The 20,110-nt window shown below is 51.4% G+C and overlaps 1 protein-coding gene across 5 annotated transcripts; it reads right to left on the reverse strand.

Annotated features, from left to right (window-relative positions):
• Window positions 1–1,110: 1,110 nt before the first annotated feature.
• On the reverse strand, window positions 1,111–19,524 carry NIBAN3 (niban apoptosis regulator 3). 5 transcript variants are annotated; one of them, XM_086408518.1, is made up of 15 exons: window positions 19,313–19,524; window positions 17,774–17,904; window positions 14,627–14,752; window positions 13,947–14,061; window positions 11,821–11,988; window positions 10,978–11,093; window positions 10,791–10,895; window positions 10,432–10,594; window positions 9,594–9,784; window positions 7,923–8,081; window positions 6,538–6,654; window positions 6,350–6,457; window positions 5,277–5,388; window positions 3,374–3,457; window positions 1,111–1,442 (listed from the first exon to the last, which is right to left on the reverse strand). In XM_086408518.1, the coding sequence occupies exons 1-15, from the start codon at window positions 19,365–19,367 to the stop codon at window positions 1,435–1,437; spliced, it is 1,758 nt and encodes a 585-aa protein (XP_086264644.1). In that variant the 5' UTR covers window positions 19,368–19,524; the 3' UTR covers window positions 1,111–1,434. The 5 variants fall into 5 exon arrangements, 3 of the variants coding, with proteins under 3 accessions (XP_086264644.1, XP_086264645.1, XP_086264646.1); XR_015166512.1 differs by lacking the exon at window positions 10,978–11,093; XM_086408519.1 differs by lacking the exon at window positions 3,374–3,457.
• Window positions 19,525–20,110: the final 586 nt, after the last annotated feature.

Consider the following 20,110-nt stretch of genomic DNA (forward strand, 5'->3'; position numbering starts at 1 on the left):
CGCTCTGGAGACAAGGTGGGCGTTTCCCTAGAAATTCTACAAGGGGATTGTTTTTCAATAATCTATTTTTTTCCAATAATCTAATTTTTTCCCAATAATTAATGTGTTTCTAATCACTTTTTGTTGCTGTTCAGTTGCTAAGTCGTGTCCCACTCTTTGCGACCCCATTAATGGCATCACACCAGGCTTCCCTGATCGTTTTTGTGTCGTTATAAAAAATTGTTTTAAGAAAGATGCTCAGATGTCTGTTAACGTGAGCGGTAGAGGGAGGCTCAATATTGTGAAGTAAAATTCAGAGCACAGATTGCGTGTCCTCAATGTGCTCAAGGGACATGAGGCAAAAGTTTAGGAGGGAAAGCTAAGGAAAAGCTCATTCTCCTGGGGGAGGATGAACATTCCAGGGCAGAATGGGAGAAAATCAGGGAGTCTGCATGTCCTCCCTCTGAAAGCTGAACTGAGAAAAACACTGGGGAAATCCCTCTCGGGACTGGCGCCGGAAGCAGCTGGAAGGCTTGTGATGTGCAGAAGCTGCCAACCTCCAGTGGATTGATGGCTTCTGGCAGGCAGGGGGAAACCAGTAAAAGCTCTAATGTCAGCTGGGAAACTTGATACTAAGTTAAGATTTGGAGCAAGTAAACAATCCCAAAGGCACACAGAAATCTGAGGGGAAAAAAAATCTATAGCTTGTATCACAAAACTGTTAATATCCTTAATATATAAAGAGTTATTAGAGATCAATAAGAAAAAGATAAACTCTCCTGAAGAGAAAAGTAGGTAAAAGCTCTGAACAGGCAACTCACTAAAACAAAGAAAAACATAAAAACACACAAACATATAAATGGTCAGTAGAGATATTTTTAGGTGATGCTCGCTAGTGGTAAAGAACCCCCCTCCCACTGCATAAGATGTAAGAGATAAGGGTTCCATCCCTGGGTCGGGAGGATGCCCTGGAGAAGGAAATGGCAACCCACTTGAGGATTCCTGCCTGGAGAATCCCATGGACAGAAGAGGCTGATGGGCTACAGTCCAAAGGGTCACAAAGAGTCAGACACAACTGAGTGACTTAGTATGCATGCACGTAGTCATCAAAGAAATTAAAACAATGCAATCTGTGTGTGTCTATCAGATTGGCAGTCTTTCTTTCATGAAAAGTCCCAGTGTTTGGAAAGGATAATATGCACAAATACTGTTGGTGGGAGTGTTAATAAAAGGCACAGCCTTTCTGGAGAGGAGTAGGGGTCATAATAAGCCTTGAAACGGTACATATGTTTTGACTCAGAAATTCCACAAGTAGACATTTATCCGCTGAGAATGATGATAAATGTGGGCAGAGCTTCAGCGCTGGAATGTCCCCAGAGGAGGCCGTGGGCGTAGTGGCTAGACCTCGGTGCTGGGGCCTGGTTGCCTGGAGCAAGTCCCTCTCTGAGCCTCAGTTTATACATCTGTAAAATGGAAAAGTATCGTAATGATGCCAAAACATTTGGACATATCAAGTGCCTAGCATATAATATATACCTAGGAAATGGAAACTTAGTGAGAAAAGCTTAATACAAACGTAAAAGCACCCAGAAGATACGTACGTGGGCCACCGAGAGAAATAGTTTCACAGAGAGGCTCCTAAACACATGAAAAGACTCTCCACCTCATTCCCAATAAGATATGTTCACTAAGAAGATCTGAGAAATTCCAAGTCAGCTGACAGCCTGTGGGGAAATAGTCCACCTCCAGGTGAGGGGGTACCAGGTGGGACCACCTTGATGGAGAGCACTCAGGAAACTGCTACTGAAATGACAAACATATATGCTCTAAACCCTGAGATTTCACCTTGGGGGATTTACCCCCTTACAATGAAAAGTACATGAAAGGTCATTCACAGTGGCATTAGCTATCAGTGCAAAAGACTAGAAGCAAAACCCTATCATCAATTATATTCTGGTTAAATTGATGCTGGGAAAGGTTGAAGGCAGGAGGAGAAGGGGACAACAGAGGACGAGATGGTTGGATGTCATCACTGACTCAATGGACATGAGTTTGAGCAAGCTCTGGTAAATGGTGAAGGACAGGGAATCCTGGCATGCTGCAGTCTATGAGGTCGCAAAGAATCAGACACGACTGAGCAACTGAACAACAGTAGGTTAAGAAGCCCATCCACAATCCCTCATCCTAGCTGCAAATCCCCAAATATTCTGACATTTCAGGATAATTTTAATCATTTAAAAAGTGTCCAATCTTCATTCATCCCAGTGAGTGAGAATATTCATCAGTTTATCTACAGCAATTGACTCTGAGTTCACTAAAAGGCACAGCCTTTCCAGAGAGGAGTAAGGTGAAGGTGTGGGGGTCATAATAAGCCTTGAAATGGTACATATGTTTTGACTCAGATATTTCACTAGTAGACATTTAAATCTGTTGAGAAATGACCCTGAGCTCAGTCACTTCAGTCGTGTCCAACTCTTTGCAGCCTTATGGACTATAGCCTGTCAGGCTCCTCTGTCCATGGGATTTCCCAGGCATGAATACTGGAGTGAGTTGCCATGCCCTCCTCCAGAGGATCTTCCTGACCCAGGGATTGAAACCATATCTTCTGCATTGCAGACAGATTGTTTACCCACTGAGCTACCTGAGAAACCCAATTGACTCTGAGATGCTGTCCCAGATCAGCTGGGATGTGTATTAGCTACTGCCACATAACAAAGGACCCCAAAAGTTAGCCACTGAAAACTACATTTATTATCTCAGAGTTTCTGTGGGTAAAGAATGTGGGAGCCACGTAGCTCGGTGGATTCACAAAGCTCTCAAAACAGTGATACCCAAGGGAGTTGAGGAGCTGTGAGCCACTCCAGAATCCCTACATCCACCCTGGGCTCTGAGCACCCAGATTATAAACATCTTGCCCATTGGTTCGCTTCCAGTTGGACCAGCTGTTTTCTGTCCCATTTCAGGGAATTCCCGCCCTACACGCATTTACTGTTCCAACAAGGAGCTTGCTGTAGGGTCCTATAGTAGGAGGCCAGGCTGCCCCAGCCCTGGGGCAGTTCCTTGCATTGTTTGAGGTGAACTCAAAACTCCCATCACCACTATCTTCCCCATCAATGTTGGGAACCAGTGGCTGCTGGGAGAGGCCCTATAGGGTCCTGACAAGAAGAAATGGGACACAAATTCATACGCATGTCAGAGGAGGCCTCTGTCACTCAGGTACACTCTGTGGCTTCCCATTGCCCTAGTTCACTATGAGCCTGGCCAACCCGGCCAAGTCAGCAGACAAGGTGCATGCTGCTCCATCCAAGAACCCACACTCACAACCCCCTGAAGACCCTCCTGCCTGAGCCCCAGCAATTCACTGGCATGGGCCAAGAACCTCTGAGCGCCTCACCTGCTTCTGCCTGGTCCCATGGCTCCTCTGAGCAGTCATCCAGAATGCAGGATATGTTTCTGGCCCCAAGGGCCTTTTTCAATTCTAAAATAAAACAGAAACCCCTGGGCCCACGTGGATAAACCCGGTAATCCCACGGCTTCCATGAATTTTCCCTGAGAGGCCACAAGAGGGCAAAGGATGGGGGATGTATCTCAACCAGGAACCCTAAAGGAATGGCTCATACGAACCCTTGTCCACACCTGTGCCCATGGCAGGCATTGCTAGCCAATCCTCACACCTTCACTGAGCCTGAATGCGACCTACTCTACCTTCCAGCCCAGCACTTCAAACAGACATCACAAATCAATTCAGGATGGAAACCCCGCCCCCAGCTACCCACCATACCCCACCCACATGACATGTAAAGCCTCTAGGAATAGAAACTTGTTTTCTAAAAACTTTTTTCCACAGAACAGCCTTTTTCCATTTAAAATGTCCCCTATTCTAAGATAACTGGGTTCTTTTCGTTTGGCCATGCACAGAACAAGGAAACTTCTTACCCTTACTTCCTGGCTCCCAGAAATTTGCTATCTCTGAGTTTCTCCTCTGAGATTCTCTGAGTTTCTTCTCACCCTTACTTCCTGGCTCCCGGAATTTTGCTAACTCTGACTGCTCCGTCTGCATCCCTTCTTACTCTTTTTTTTTTTTTTTAAATACATATACATATATATGCATTGAATTTTATTTATTTATCTTGGTTTTTGGCTGCACTGGGTCTTTGTTGCTGTGTGGGCTTTTCTCTAGTTGCAGCGGGTGGGGGCTTCTCTCCAACTGCAGAGTAGCTTCTCGTTGCAGTGGCTTCTCTTGTTGCAGAGCACAGGCTCTGGGGGGCTTCAGTAGTTGCAGTGCGTGGGCTTAGTTGCCCTGAGGCATATGGGATCTTAGTTCCCAGACCAGGGATCGAACCTGTGTCCCTGCACTGGCAGGCAGATTCTTAACCACTGGACTGCCAGGGAAATCCCCTTTCTTCTTCTTTGTGTCCTTCAAATCCAGGCCCTTTGGGACGCCTCTCCAGTCTATCCACACCATTTCCAGGGTTGTGGTCCCTCCCATGTACCTAGTAACACCCAAGGCCAACAACAGCCTCTGATTTCTGCCTCTTCCTCATGCCTGGGCTGTGTCCCCTTGGTTTCTGCCCCTGCTCAAGTCCATCGTTTGCTCCCAGGACCAGGTCCTCAGCCTCCTCTCTAGCTGCCAGTCTGGCCTCTCTTGCCCTCTGCTCACACACTCTCCATGGCTCTCTATTGCCGGCCACGAGATGTCTAAACTCCTCTGCCTGTCATGCAAGGCCCTGCACATCTTCCCTGACAGGCTCCAGCCTCCTCTCCTTCCATCTGTGTCAGCGGTGGCTTTCCCTGAATAACCATTACACGTTGCTCATTACCCTGTGAGTACACACGTCTCAGCAGTCACAGGCATTGGGTCAAGAAGGAAGCAACAAGGCAGGAGGGAGAAGAGACCATTCAGGAGCCTCTTCCCAGTCCAGGAAATCCTGAGAGGCCTACTCCCAAGTCCAGGTACACTTGGGGCCTCAATGCCAGCTCAGAATAAAACAGGGAGAGGTTATTTGAATGAATAAATGTAAATATGTATCCCAAGTTTTTAAATTTTCCCTCCCTCCTTTCAGCCTAAGAACTCCTACACATCCCTCACAGCCCCACTCCAGTGCCCCCTCCTTCAGGGAACTTCTATCACTGTCCCTATAGCCTCTCCCACCCCAGATACCTTCTTTCCCAGTCCTGGCCCTGAGTCAAAAGGCTAGTGTTCACAGGAAGTGAGAGGCAATGGGGACTCTAGTAGGGCTCAGTAGATACAGCAAGGAGTCACCAGGCTCCCCTGAGCTGTAGGGGGAGGGGCTCACCTCGATTGATCCTCTGGAGCAGGAACCCCCGGACAACATCCTCGTAAATCCCCTCGATGGTCAGGGCAGGGCTGCCCACAGCAAGGACGTCCCCTTCAAACTTAAGCAGCTCCTGGAACCGAAGCAGGTGAGGGGCTGAGCTAGAGGAGTGGGCTGTGTGTGACATGGGTTCCAGCCCCAGCTTTGTCACTGATTAGTCAGGGAAATTTGGGCCTCAGTCTCCTCATCTTTAAAATGGACTCCTTCCCCATCTTTGTCACTGATTCAGTTCAGTTCAGTTGCTCAGTCGTGTCTGACTCTTTGCCACCCCATGGACTGCAGCACGCCAGACTTCCCTGTCCATCACCAACTCCCAGAGTTTACTCAAACTCATGTCCATTGATTAGCCAGGGAAATTTGGGCCTCAGTCTTGTCATCTTTAAAATGGACTCCTTGGCTCATTATTCCCTTGGTTGTTGTGGGGACTGGTGAAACAAAGCACATCACAGCTCAGTGGGAACAGTATAGGTTTTCCTGCTGGGTCCCCTCACAGCCACTTTCTGCCTGACCCCTGCTGCAGACCGCTTTCCAGTGCCCCTAAGCCGCGTGTAGCCAGGTGCCTGTGACCTCTTCCCTTTTCTACTTCCCACCTTCTTGCTCGCCAAGCTCCAACCACACTCGCCTTTTCACTGTTTTCCAACATACCAGGAACAGATCTACCTGAGGACCTATGCACATGCAAAAAACACCCTTCCCCCGAATATGGCTCATGCCTTTAGTTCACTGCTTCTCAAGCATCGTCTTCTCAAAGACAGCCTCCCTAACCTCTCAGAACCCTCCCCACACACACACTCCCTCTCTGCTTCCTCCTTTCTCTGAAGCCTGTATCACCTGCTGATATGTGATACATGGGACCCCACGCCAGCTCTCAAATGGCAGACATCGAGCTTTGTCATGGGAGAAGCAGAAACGTTATGGAAGCCCAGAGGAGCCGTCTGACCCAGCCTCAGGGCTCAGGGAACCAAAGCCTTTAAGCATCAGGGTGGCTCTATGATGCTTGGTTGTTCTGTAGGGCCTGCCCCCCATCAGCTCACCGCTTTGCAGCTCGGCTCCAGCTGGCTCAACACAAAGGGCAAGAAGATGCAGAGCAGCCAGCTGTGGATGAATGTCCTCCGCGCCGAGCTGCTATCCGACTGGAATTTCTGCATGACACACACAGCAGCTGGTCCCCCAACCACCTGAACAGGCAGGCCCATCGCCATGCCCTCCTCGCAGACCTCACCTTCAGCACGCGCCCCCTGACTTTCTCCAGCTGCTGGGTGGCCTGGTCGCAGTCCAGAGTCGTGGTCAGACACTGGTCAGCCAGCTGTAGGAAGGTGGTCACGGCGTCAGCCATGAGCTGTGGGAGGAGATGCTGAGATGAGCCTTGGAAATCTATGCTCTCTCTGGGCCCTGCGCCTGATCAGTTGAACCCTTCTCAGTATCCAGCCTGCCCTGAGCACCTACCTCCCCCCAGGTTCCTTCTTGTCCCAAGATACAGTACCCTTGAGCCTTCCTTGGTGGTTCAGTGGCTAGGACTCTGAGCTCCCAATGCAGGAGGCCTGGTTTGATCCCTGATCAGGGAACTAGGTCCCACATTATGCAACTAAGAGTTCGCCTGGCACAACTGAAGATTCCCATGTGCTGCAACTAAGGATCCTGCGTCCACAACTAAGACTGGGAACAGCCAAATAAATATTTAAAAATACAATTTAAAAAAAGAAAAATATAGCACTCTCTTCCTCTCAGGATCTGAGCCTCATCCAGTCAGTGCCAGGAGGCCCAGCATGGGGAGCAGAGAGTTCTCCAGAGTCCAGGCTGCATGACTGAGCCCTCTTGTGCAGTATGCAGACCGAACAACCGGGCCAGGCAGTACTGGGTCTTCTCAATCTGTCTCTCTCACTTACCATGTCCATTAGCAGGTCCCATCCCCTTGGCCTTCAAAACCCCTGGCTTCTCTCCACCAACCTGCTCTGGTTCAGACCTCCTTGCTTCCATTCCTGCCACCAACAGCCACTGCTCCCCATGGCAGGCAGGGCTTTCTAAAAAACTTTGAATTTGCTCGTGCCCCTCTCCTGCTTACAGACTTGCTGTGGTTCCCATTGCCCTTGAAAAGAACCCAGCCCCTGCAGCCCCATTACTCAAGGCCCTGATTCATCTGCCTCCCCACCTCTCTGTCATATCTCTCACACCGTTGCCCACTCTTGAAATCTACAACTCAATGTCTCTAAACTGTTTTACTTTCCTGAAGGTGGACAAGCTCTCTCACCTTCCAGGGCTTAACCACATTACATTGTTCATTACGCCCAGGACATACCCTAGTCCCATTCCTCCCATGGCTGCCCCAGCCTGGCAGTCCTCTCCTGCTGGAAACTCTCCCGACCCTGGAGATGAACCAGGTGCCCCCTCAGGGTTCCCATAGCACCTCGGGTGTCCCCATCACAGCCCTGTCCATCAGATGAGGTTACTGCCTGCTCATGAGTTCATGTCTGCGTGACACTGGGAGCCCGGGCAGGGAGGCTCAGGTCTGTCTGGGTCATTGTGGTCTCCTCAGCACACACGTAGCACCTGTTAAGTAGGGGCTGCCATCCTTGCCTTGTCTCCTCCCAGTCTTCCACTAACCCTTACCTGCTGTGCGAGATCCTGGGCCCCAAACACTAGGCTCTGTATTCCAAAGAAGCCAAACAGTGCTGCCAGCTGCCCCAGCTGCCCCCGGCTCCTCTTGGCCTCTCGGTAGCAAATCTGCATCAGCTCTGGGTCCCATGGCATCTCCCCAAATGAGTACACCTGCATTCCAATGACAGTCAGGTGAGAAAAACACCACCAGTGGAAAAGCGGGGCTAAGGGCCTCACAGCCAATTCATTGAAGGGGAAACACAACTTGGACACATCCCAACTCAGTTGTTACCAAAAAAAACCCAAACAAACCACAATAAAGGTGAGGTATGGTGTGATGGACATAAAATGGTGAAACTTGAAAAAAATGATAATGTGGTGATGGCGTGACTGAGGGGAAATGGGCACACCCAGCCCTTGTCCCACCAGTGCCATCACCTGATGTTCTCTTTGTGCCAGATCCTGGGGCTGCAGAAGTGGAATAATCCAAAGTTGTATTTTCCCTCAAATTGCCCACGCAAAAGTTGGAGGAGACAGAGTTTAGACAAACAACTATAGTAGTGTGTAAATGCTCATATGAGGAGGGAAGCATAAGCAGCTGCAGCTGCAGAAAGGACCAGGGGAAATTTCTGCAGGAGGTGACTATGAAACAGAGATGTGAAAATTAATAAAGGGAGTGTTAGTGTTAGTCACTCAGTCATATCTGACTCTTTGAGACCCTATGGGCTGTAGCACACCAGGCTCCTCTGTCAATGGGATTCTCCAGGCAAGAATACTGGAAACCTCATTTAAAATGAAGTCATGGGAGTTCCCTGGCAGTCTAGAGGTTAGGATTTGGCGAGTTCACTGCCATGGCCCAGGTTCAGTCCCTGGTCAGGGAACTGAGATCCCACAAGTCGAGTGGCTGGTCCAAATAAATAAATAAAACGAAGCCATTAAACCCTAAAGGGAGAGCTCTCGTGCACTGCCACTCCTTGTCCTCTGCCCTCCCCTCCAAACAGGGAAAAGAAAATCACTGCTTTACCACTCCCACAGGAGGAAGATTTTCTCCTTACCCAGTAACAGCCCCAACCAATGAGAAACTACCACCACTCAGCCAATGAGAAAGTGTCACCATCCTGAAATGCTTTCCTTTAAAGTCACCCCTCCCAACTTCCTCCTTTTTCTCTATAAAGTAACATTCCTCCCCTTTGTCAGACTTGCCTATGGTTTTGCCCTAGCTTGCATGTCCCAAATTGCAATATGGAGGCTGTCTCTCTCTCCCTAAAATGTTTTGTTGGTAAAATAACTGGCTGTTTCATTTTAAAGGTCAACAGACAGTGAATTGAATGTTTCTTGGCATGTAGTATGCTCTCATTTCATAGCAGAAGAACTGAGCTGACCTGCATAGAGCAGAATTCTGTCTTAGGAGATGGGATGGGCTGTGGCCAAACAAGTGAATGGGAGGAGGAAGAGTTTTCAGGTGCGGTGATTCCAGATGAATGTTACTAAATCGCTAATCTTGTCCTCTTACTCCTCCCCGCCCCATCGTGGCCCACCCCGAGTAAAATGCAGCCTAGAAGAAAGTTCGGAGATTTTCAAAAGATGATTTTCAAACAAGAAAGATGCAAGGTTCACGTGACTCTTCCATAAAGTTAAGACACTGCCCATAGGCCCGATGAACCCAGAGCCCCGGGAGCTCACCTCCTTTCGCAGCTGGGTGCTGGAGGAACTCCCACGAAGGAGGCGGAACAGGCGGTCCATGCCCTGGGTTAGGAGGGTCCGCACCGCCGCGAGTTCGGCTTCCACAGTGCTCAGCAGCGTCTGCGTGATCCGGGGCAGCTGTGCATCCACCTTCCCGCGCAGGCACGACTCCAGGGGGCCCTGGACCTCCGCTACGAGTGGAAGACACTGGCCTGGATCTCCTCCAGGTGCTCAGCAAATGGGAGAGGGGAGGGGAGGAGGTGTGCGACTATTTCCTCAACAGGGTGAGGAAGATGGGAGCGCAGACTCTGAGCATCCTCCTCTACCCTATTTTACGAATGAGAAAACTGAGGCTTCAAGTGCGATGAGGATCAGCTCAAAAGTCGCACACTGGGAGGCTGAGTCCGGATTCAAACCCAGTTCTCTTTGTTACTGCGCTGAGTAGGAGCCATCTCCGCCGTTTGACCGGACAACCCCCAACCCGGGTCAGACCCCGCTATTGCCAACGCCTCGGCGCATCTCCCCACCGAGTCAGGGTCTGGAGTCTCACCCTCTGCATCCCTGGCTCCCCCTTCCCGAGGCCCAGTTCTTCCTCTTGACTCGGCCCTTGTCTCGCCCCTAAACCTAACCCTAACCCTCACCCTAAACCTCAAAACCACGTCCATTCTCCCACTTCGGCCCCGCCCTTTCCTTTTCTGGCCCTGCCCTGCTAGGTTTCCGGGTTCCAGATCATTGGCCCCCACCACTTACACCCAACCAGTTCCCCTTCTTTCTCTAGGGCTCCCAGCCCCGCCCCCACTCAAGCCCCGCCCCTCTGGGCCACGCCCCCGGACCGCACCCTTCAGTCTCGAAGCCACGCGCGCCCGCAGCAGCAGCATCTGATCCACGTCTGGGCGGATTGTCTTCTCCAGGGCCGCGAGCAGCTCTTCCTTTTCTGGCTGGAAGGCGCGGAGCCCCGCGGTGGCCCCAGCCAGGACTGCAGCGTGGACGGCGTCCAGGAGCTGCTCAGACCAGCGAGGGGACCCGACAAAGGCCAGGGGCGCGGTAGACAGCCAAGACGGGGCGGGGATGAGAGGAACGGAGAGACAGAGACAGGCACAGAGAGACGCGCAGAGAAACTGGGCACTCAAGTCCGACTCCTATCCCACTCCTGGCCTCCCGAGAATCCCTACTCCACCTCCTCGACCCTGTGCCTACCTTGGTCCAGGCCCAGGCCCGGGCGCGGCCGGCTCCTCGCAGGCCGGGCAGAGTCTGGGCTCGCAGCGCTGGCAACAGCTCCTGTATCAGTACCGAGGTCAGCACCTGCGGGAGAGGTGGCCATGGGTGCTTCGGTGGGCCGAGAGGGGTCCTGGGGGTCCCGGGTGCGGCCTGATGGGGCACTGACCTCAGCGTCGGAACCTAGGGTCACGTCATCGTTGCCAAATTGGCCATGTTGTTGCCGGTAGAGCCGTATGGCATCTAGGAAGGCACAGGCTGCCGGCGCTTGACTTCGCTGCAGGACTGAGGGGGCGACTCCTAAGTGTCCACCCATCCCTCCCCTGCTCTCCTCAGGCTGCCTGGCTCCCCATCACTTCAGGAGGAAGCCCTCCACCTCCTCGCCAGGTTCAAACAGCTAGGTCAACCACTTCCAGACCTTTGCACAAAAAATTGCCCTCCGCAGGAAGCACACCTGCCTAAGACCATCAAGAGCCCATAAGCGAGCTTTATGTTTTGTTGTTGTTCAGATGCTCAGTCGTGTCTTATTCTTTGTGACCTCGTGAACTGTAGCACACCAGATTCCTCTGTCCTCCACTATCTCCTGTAGTTGGCTTAAATTCCTGTCGATGCCGATGCCATTTAGGAAAAGACGTCCCCTACAGGCAGTCACTACCCAGGTCCCAAGGCAGTCTCCAATTGCCTCTCCAGTTAGGTACGCTTGTTCAGTCAACAACCTGCCCAACTGTACGTGTCAGTTCTGTTCCTCTTCTTGACCTGGCTGGTCCCTCATCTTTTTGAGACTCCAGCTTTGACCTCCCCTCCCTGATCCCCAGGCTAAGCTCTCACAGGCCTGTGCCCTCATCACAGCCCTGGCCATGCATAATTGCCTGTTTCCCCTCTGTCCTTCCCCACGATCCATTTTATAGATAAGGAAACTGAGGCTTGGAGAGGATTCCACAGCCAGCAGGAGCAGAGCCATCTGACCCTAGATTCTGCACCCCACCACTGCCTGCCCTTTGCCAGGACCCACCTGTGCCTCGAAGCCGGATGCCGCCCTGCAGGGCTAGTCTCCAGGCACGCTGCGCCTCCCCTGTGGCTGCAGAGAAACAGAGGTGCTGGCGGAAGGGATGCTGCAGGAACAGGGGGAAGCTAACAGGCATTTCCAAGAGGGGATCAGGCTCTTCCTGTGTATGGTCTCCTGAAAGCAGACAGAGAAGCTCGCATCTTCATTCATTCATTCCCTTCATTCACCATGAAATCCTTCTCTGTGTGTGAGCTCAATTGCTCAAGTCATGTCCGACTCTTTGGACTACTCCCATGGACTGTAGCCCACCAGGCTCCTCTGTCCGTGGAATTTTCGCAAGAATACTGAAATGCTTAGAGATCCTTATTCCAGCTCAGTCCCAGGAGGAGGTGTGCCCAGGGCAGATATTAATAATCCACCTCAGCATTCTCCTCAACACAGAGGCCTGGGCAGCCACCAACAACTGTCTGAATTGGCATGTGATCTGAGTCCTGCTTGCTGGAGGGTGCTGGAGTCAGCTAGGCCCAGATTCATACCTGGCCAAACCATTTTCTAGCTCTTTGCACAGATTTCCATCACCCTAAAAAAACCCTCAGTTTTCTTATCTGTAAAATGGACTAAAAAGTGATACCAATGACCTAGAACTATTGGGAGGACAAAAATGAGTGAATTTATTTCAATTAATTAAATTGGCAATGGTTTAGTTGCTAAATTGTGTCTGACTCTTGTGGCCCCATGGACTGTAGCCCACCAGGTTCCTCTGTGCATGGAATTTTCCAGGCAAGAATACTGGAGTGGGTTGCCATTTCCTTCTCTAGGGGATCTTTGCTACCCAGGGATCAAACCCAGGTCTCCTAGGCTACCTGTGGTCTCCTGCACCGCAGGCAGATTCTTTACCAACGGAGACACCAGGGAATCCCAGATTACTTAAATTGGGATCTCGTAAATCCTTAAGTGTTTTGTTCAGATTTCCAGAATGATATATATAAACTGCAGTAAAATACAATAATGCAAAAAGAAGTGGACATTCCTCATCATGTGGCCCTTTAATCGCAGCCTCCAGAGATGAGAATAACTGTTAACAGTTTGGGAGACATTACTCCAGATTTTAAAATCTGCATGAAGCTGTATGGGATGCATTTTTAACAGGATGGAGTTTTCTGATGTATAACTGGCCTTTGGCTCCTGTGTATGTCTGGAATACATTCAGAGGCTGCACAGATTTCCTTCCTAAGGGTCAGGCCATAGTTTATTTAATCAACCCCAAAGGATGAGTATTTGGGTGGACTCCCATCTTTTCAACATCATCATCAACATTTCTGCAGACGGTTTCTATTGCTACATCTTTGCATCATTAAGCAGCAGAATAGCTCTGCAGTGAAGCAAAGGGTGGAATTCTAGCTCTATCTCTTACGGTGTGGTAGTCCTCAGCCACAGTGTCCCCTTCTACGAAATGGGGTGATTAGTGATGGGACTGCCTCCTGGGCAGAGTCAATGAGATGACGCAGGCCCTCAGTCAGATGCATGCCAGCCACTTATGTTGCTCCTTACTCTATTCAGAGAGAGGAGAAGGAGGAGTGGGGAGGAAGGGGAGGTGAGGGGAAGGGAGGTTGGAGGGGCAGGAAGAGGAGGAGGATGGAGGAAGGGAGAAAAGGCAGGAAGGAGGGAAGGAGAACCCTCCTGGAAACACTAAACTGAACAGTTAGATTCTTACCCAGTCTGTACAGTTTTCCTGCCCACCACTGTCCATCTCTCCATATGCTTGCTGACACCAGATTTTTATCATTTCTACCCTTTGCTGCTTTGATTCTGGTTTAGTGACCTAACTCCTTCACCCTGACAAGAGTGGGTGTTTCTCTTCCAAGAGACAGAGTGCTCACCAGAGGCAATGCTGCCCCTAAGGACACTTGGCAATTTCTGGAGTTATATTTAGTTGTCACATTTGGGATGCAGAGTGCTATTGGCATCTGGTGGGTGGAGGCCAGGGATACTATTTACCAGTAGTAAATAGTGAATAGGATACTATTTAACTGTGGTGCAGTGGGCAGCCCTCACTGCAGAAAAAAGTGATCTGGCTCTATCACCAGCGCAAAAGTTGAGAAGCCAGCTCTTGGGGTCCCCAGGAGCCTTACTTGAGGAGTCTGGGCAGAGAGCATCCAACAGGCAGAGATATTCACGTTGGGAAGTCAGGACTGTGTACCCCGTCAGGGTCGTGGAGCCCAGGGGACGGTCCCCATTTTCATATTCCTGCAAAAGGCATCCAAAGAACTGTCTTGAGACAGATCTAAACGGTGGCTTCTATGTCCCAACGTGGGATCAGGGGAAGATTTGGGGTTAACTGGGGTTAACCCACCTCCCTGCCTCCACCCCTCCCCGCTTCCCCACAGTGGAGCACCCAGTACCCACTGTGTGTTAGGCCAGTCCTATGTGAGGACTATCTCATTGAATCCTCACAGCCCCACGTGGCATAGACCATCATCATCCCATTTCACAGAGGTGAAAACTGAGTCCCAGGGAGACAAGGATTCCCCAGCTGGGAAGCAGGACGCAAGTGGGATATGCAAAGGCCTCGCATGGTTTCAGCCTCACTCTGCTGATGACCACAAGTGAGCCCCTACCCTGGCCTGGGCCTCAGTTTACCCACCTGGCACAGCAGGAGATGGTTGCCCATCCAGGGGCCAAGCACACAGATGACCTTGATTCATATTTGATGACTGAAGAAAGGAGGGGGGCTATGCTAGGAACTGGACCCCAAACCCACACTGGGGAGGGTGGGATGGAGAGGTAGATGGACTGTAAGCCACTCACTCACCTCCCTGTGGCTGAACCACTCCAGGCGGCCATCCCCACGCAGAACACAGAAGCTTGGCTGCCACTGGGGTGGGTGGCCCCACAGCTGGGTCAGGGGCCCTCGGTGCTCACGGACTCGGGGTAGCTTCTGCGGGAGGATGGGCAGGCAGAGGTCAGAAGCATCAGATGGTGCCCCAGTGTCCAAATCCCATGGACAGCTCGTGCTGTGAGCTGGGTGCCCCCAAGTACGAGGGGCTTGGGAGCTGCTGTTGTGCTGTTTTATTCTTTATCACACGTGCTCACAGCATTCACTTCCAAATATGAATCGAGGTGGACACTTTTGTTATCTCCAATTTACTTGCAAGGGAATCCCCCCACTTGAGCTTCAGATGAGACCCCAGCCCTGACCAACATCTTGATTGAGAAACTGAAAGAAGCCCCATCTGGACTCCTGACCCAGCGTAACTGAGATGATGAAAGTGTGTGGGGACGTCCCTGGTGGTCCAGTGGTAAAGAATCCGCCTGCCAATGCAGGGGACGTGGGTTTGACCCCTGGTCTGGGAAGATTCCTTGCCATGGCCCAGCTAAGCCTGCGCATGACAACTCTGGGCCCACGTGCTCTGGAGCCCATAAGTTGCAATTACTGAGCCCGCCCACCCTATAGCCCCCACCCTGCAACAGAAAAGCCACTGCAATGAGAAGCCCACGCACTGCAACTGAAGAGTAGCCCCTGCTTGCTTGCTGCAACTAGAGAAGCCTGCACATTCAACGAAGACCCAGTACAGCCAAAATTAAATTTAAAGACATATTTTTAAAGATAAATGTGTGTTGTTTGAAGGAGTGATTTTGCAGTGTATTGTTATGCAGCATAGCTGATACGGGTGGGATTGCTAGATCACGGAACAGGTGTTAGTTGAAGTTTATGAGAAACGGCCAGGCCTCTTGTCCACAGGCCCCTCCCTCAGGCAGGATGGGACATTAACTTGTTTCGTTTTCTTTATTGCTCATCTCACTACCTGTCCACCTGAATTGTGTTGTCCACAACTGGGCCCCAGAGTGGTGCCTGGTGCATAGTTGGCACTCGGTAAATATTTGATGACTAAATGACCAGCATTTGTGATGTTTTAATTCTTTGGGAGAGTAGTGGGAACTAAGATGTTTGTTAAAGGATTCTCCATCCCTCTTCCTAGGTCTGACATTTTTCACAGCAACAGAAATGATATACCTAATGCAAATAGATAAAAATAAATATTAAAGAAAATGTTCCAACTGAAGCAAGAGGAAATCCCTCCATGCTGCTTGAACCCCCACATCAGCTGTGCCCTGGCCAGGTGGCTGGGACCAACAGGTGGTGGAAGGTGCAGGTGGGGGTGACACCCAGACTCCGTGGGGCCCCAAGCGGGGCAGGTGGCATCCCAGGTGGGAGTGGGCTCTGTGTCCACAGAGCCCTGACCCCAGGGCAGACACAGCTAGGAGATGGGGTGTCCAAGAGGAAATCTCAGAGCCCTGGTTGGGACAGATGACCCAGTGCCATAAGGACTGTGGGCTCTGGGTTCCAATCTCGCCTCTGCCTCTTGCTGCCAGTGTGACCTCAGGCAGGTCACTTCACCTCTCTGTACTTTGGTTTCCTCTATAGTCAAAGACTCATCTTCTGAGGCTGGTGAAGATGGAGTAAGTTGGGCAGGACACATGGAGATCCTGGGCACTGTCGTCCAGCTCAGAAGACATTTGGAGCTGAGACTGGGCGGCTCCAGGCTCTTTCGTTCCATCGACACACTCTTCCTGAGCCCCTACTAGGTACAGGCACCACGGGGTCAGGGGAAATAAGACTTGAACCCTGTCCTTACAGAGCAGACAAGTGGAGGAGGCAGACCTGTGACCCTGGAGCTGCGCTGGAGAAGCAGACAGATGGGGGGTTCCAGAGGAGGTGCCCAACTCAGGCAAGGGTGATGGTAATCAAGGAAGGCTTCTTGGAAGAAGTAGCAGCCAAAGTATGGGATGGAATAGGGAGGGTGGCACGTGAAAAGGCCTGGGGGTCCAATGGGCATGCTGTGCCTTTGGGAACCACGCTCAGCCAGGTCACACCTTTTCCAACTGCTAGGCTTTTGTATTGGCTGTGCCCTCTCCCAAAATGACCTTCCGATGTGGGCTCCAGAATGCTCTGGCTCTGTCTCATCCTTTACATCTCAGCTCAGAAGGGCCCTCCTACACCCCAGCTTCCCACCCTCAACACCACCTTTCATTTTGTCTTCCTGGCACCTGTCAGGGGTTATCCTGCATCATGATACATTAACTTGATAACTAACTTGTCATTTCTCCCAATTAGACTGTGAGCCCTGGAGGGCAGAGGGAAGTCTCTCTCAGTTACTACTGTGTCCCCAGCATCCCCGGTGGGGCTTCCCAGGTGGCACTAGTGGTAAAGAACCTGCCTGCCAATGCAGGAGACATAGGGATGTGGATTTGATCCCTGGGTTGTGAAGATGCCCAAGGGAGGATGGCAACCCACTCCAGTATTCTTGCCTGGAGAATCCCATGGACAGAGGGGCCTGGTGGGTTACAGTCCATGGGGTCACAAAGAGTCAAACATGACTGAAGCAACTTAGCACCCCCTGCACCCCCGCATCCAAGCAGGGATGTGGCAGGCCGCTGATGCGTAGTGAATGTTTGTTCAAAGGATGAATCTTTTTTTTTCTTATTTGTATCCTTTCTGCCCCCAAACTCCTCTCCCATTCAGGCTGCCCATAACACTGGGCAGAGTTCCCTGTGCTATACAGCAGGCCCTCGTTGGTTTTCCACTTTAAATAAAGCAGTGTGTTCATCCCAAACTCCTCGACTATCCCTTCCCCCCATCCTTCCCCCTGGCAACCATAAGTTCCTTCTCTAAGTCTATGAGTCTCTTTTCTAAGTTCACTTGTATCATTTCTTTTTAGATTCCACATATAAGGGATGTTATACGATACTTCTCCTCCTCTGACTTACTTTACTCTGCATGACAATCTCTAGCTTCATCCACGTGCCTGCAAATGTCGTTACTGCATTCCAAGGATGGATTTTTAACAGTCACCCTAGGTCGTGGCTCCAGCAAGGGCAAGGAGGTGAAGAGGGACCCTCAAACAAACGGCGTCCCCAGCCTTGCCTGCTCTGCGCCCCTCCCCCTTGTGGCACCCACTTTGCTATGCAGCAGTTGGCATCTGGCTGACTCCTGGGGGCCCAGCTCTCTGGAGATTTGCCGCAGGACCGAGGCCGCCAGCTGCCCGCGGTAGCAAGGCAGGAAGTTTCTCAGCAGGGTGTCCACCTGGCCTGCAGGGACGAGAGGGTGGTGAGGTGGCTGAATTAGGTCCTCTAAGCCTGCCCAAGTGGAGGCCAAACCGGCAGAGAGGCTACTTACGGATTCCCACCCACACCCCAAAGCATCCCCGAAAGACAGGCTCCAAATCCATTCATCCTTAACCCTCTACGACCTGTTTTTATCCACAGGGGGGTTGGTGGGGGGCAGGGGAGTTAAGGGACTCAGGCTTAATTTATAACCAATATACAACAGAACTTAATTGTATAAATCACAAACGTTAATGAGTCTGACACACGTGCACGTCTGTTAAATCATCACAGATAAAGAACAGATCATTGCATCTGAAAATTTCCTTGTGCCCCTTACCTGAGGAGACTATCAAAATCTTTAAAAACCTCACCCAGCACAAGGGGACTTTCTGGGGGTGATGGACGTGTCCTGTAGCCTGATTTAGGAGGTGATCACACTCCTGTTAAAGCTCTTCAAGCTGTTCTAAGATGTGTGCACTTGACTGTGTCTACAGCACATCCATCGAGCAGACTGGAATGTGGATCTAATGGCTGGAGCTTGAGCAGCAGTTCTGGGCCAGGTGGTGACTCAGGCACAGAAGCCACGAGTGGCAGAACCGTGAGATGGGAGGGGTTGGGTTGTCTGTGATCAGCCTGCCTCCACTGTTCCCCTCTGTGTTGTTGCTGTTCAGTCAGTCACGTTCAACTCTTTTGCAACCCTGTGGACTGGAGCCCACCAGGCTCCTCTGTCCATGGGATTTCCCAGGCATTGCCATTTCCTTCTTCAGGAATTCTAACCCTCTATGAGAGAGAGAATAAATATCTCATTTAAGCCACTACAGAAAAAATGTCAAAACTCTGCAGAGTAGCTTATTGAATCCATTCATGTAGTGATAACTTGACCTTGTTTCTTGGTCTCTGTGAGCTCCCCCGCATCCCCAGTGCGCGTGACACAGTGAGTGCTCAGCTGTAGGTACGGAGTGGGAAGGACCCTGGCCCTTCTTTGTCTCAAAAGATCTGTGACTCAGTCCCTGAGGTCCACACGGAGGGGCCTATCAGTCCCTGCCCGCCTGAGAGATCATTCCACATCTGGCCAGGTTCCGGGCACCTTCCTCCTGGCCCGATGCCCGCACCGCCCCCCCCCCTCCACCAACTGAACCCATGCCCCAAGTAGGATTACCACATTTACCCAAATAAAAGTACATGACACCAATTAAATTTGAATTTCAGGTAACTAAGGAATACTTTTTTCCAGCACAAATATGCCCTCATGCAAAATTTGAGACACACTGATACTAAAATAAGTATTCATTGCTTTTCTAGAATTCACATTAACAGGACATCCTGTGTAGCTGACAACCCAGCCCTAAATCCAACCTGCCAATATTGGGCTCCTTCCCACCTCACTCACCCTTCAGGTACTGCTGCTGCTGTTTGTCCAGGGGGCTCGAGGGGCGCCCGCCCATCCTGCTGCCGTCTCCTGGGCTCCGCTGAGTGAAGTAAACACCCCTCTGTTCCCCACAACGCCCCAGGTTCCTCAGCTCAGGGGCCACCCTGGGAGCAAGGTGACCTGCGGGGCCCGAGTGCTGCAAGGCCAGCCACCTGGGATCCAAGGCCAGAGCACAGTCCTAGGGTGTGTGCGCGGGATACCTGCTCCCCACTCTGCCCTGCCCCCTGCCCCGCCCGCCTCACCCTGCACCTGTGTCCTCCCGCTTCCCCTGGGCCAAGTTCCCCAGAACCGGTGGTTTCTGTAGGGGCTGCCCCAGGGTGCGGGTGGAGAAAAAAGACCTAGCTGGCCTTGGAGGGTGGATGAAGGGCAGACATCTGGCAGCACATGAGAGCAACTGTTAGTGTGGGGAGGGCAGGGAAATGGGGAGAAGGCAGGGATAGGGCATCTAAATCATGTACCTATCCGCTCATCTGTACCCAGGCAGAGTGATTCTGGGACCCAAGAGGATTCAGGCCTAGTCCAGCCCCATGTTGGGAAGACAGAACTGGACTGACACCTCCAGTCCTGGGGTCCGTGCTAGGGCAGGAGTAGGTGGGGTGCCACTGTTCTGCTGTAGACAGGTGGGACATGTCCCTTCAGATCCTGCTTTACCCATCTACAGCAGAGGACTGTGTTGAATGAGCTGGGCCTCCTTACCCCTTCACCTGTTTTTCCACTGCCTGGCACAAAGCAGTCCTCAGTGTTTGGCAACGGAAGGAA

The sequence above is a fragment of the Bos grunniens genome, chromosome 7 (assembly GCF_055505025.1).
Source record: "Bos grunniens cultivar Pamir isolate PY7600 chromosome 7, Bosgru_T2T1.0, whole genome shotgun sequence".
Classification (NCBI taxonomy): Eukaryota; Metazoa; Chordata; class Mammalia; order Artiodactyla; family Bovidae; genus Bos; species Bos grunniens.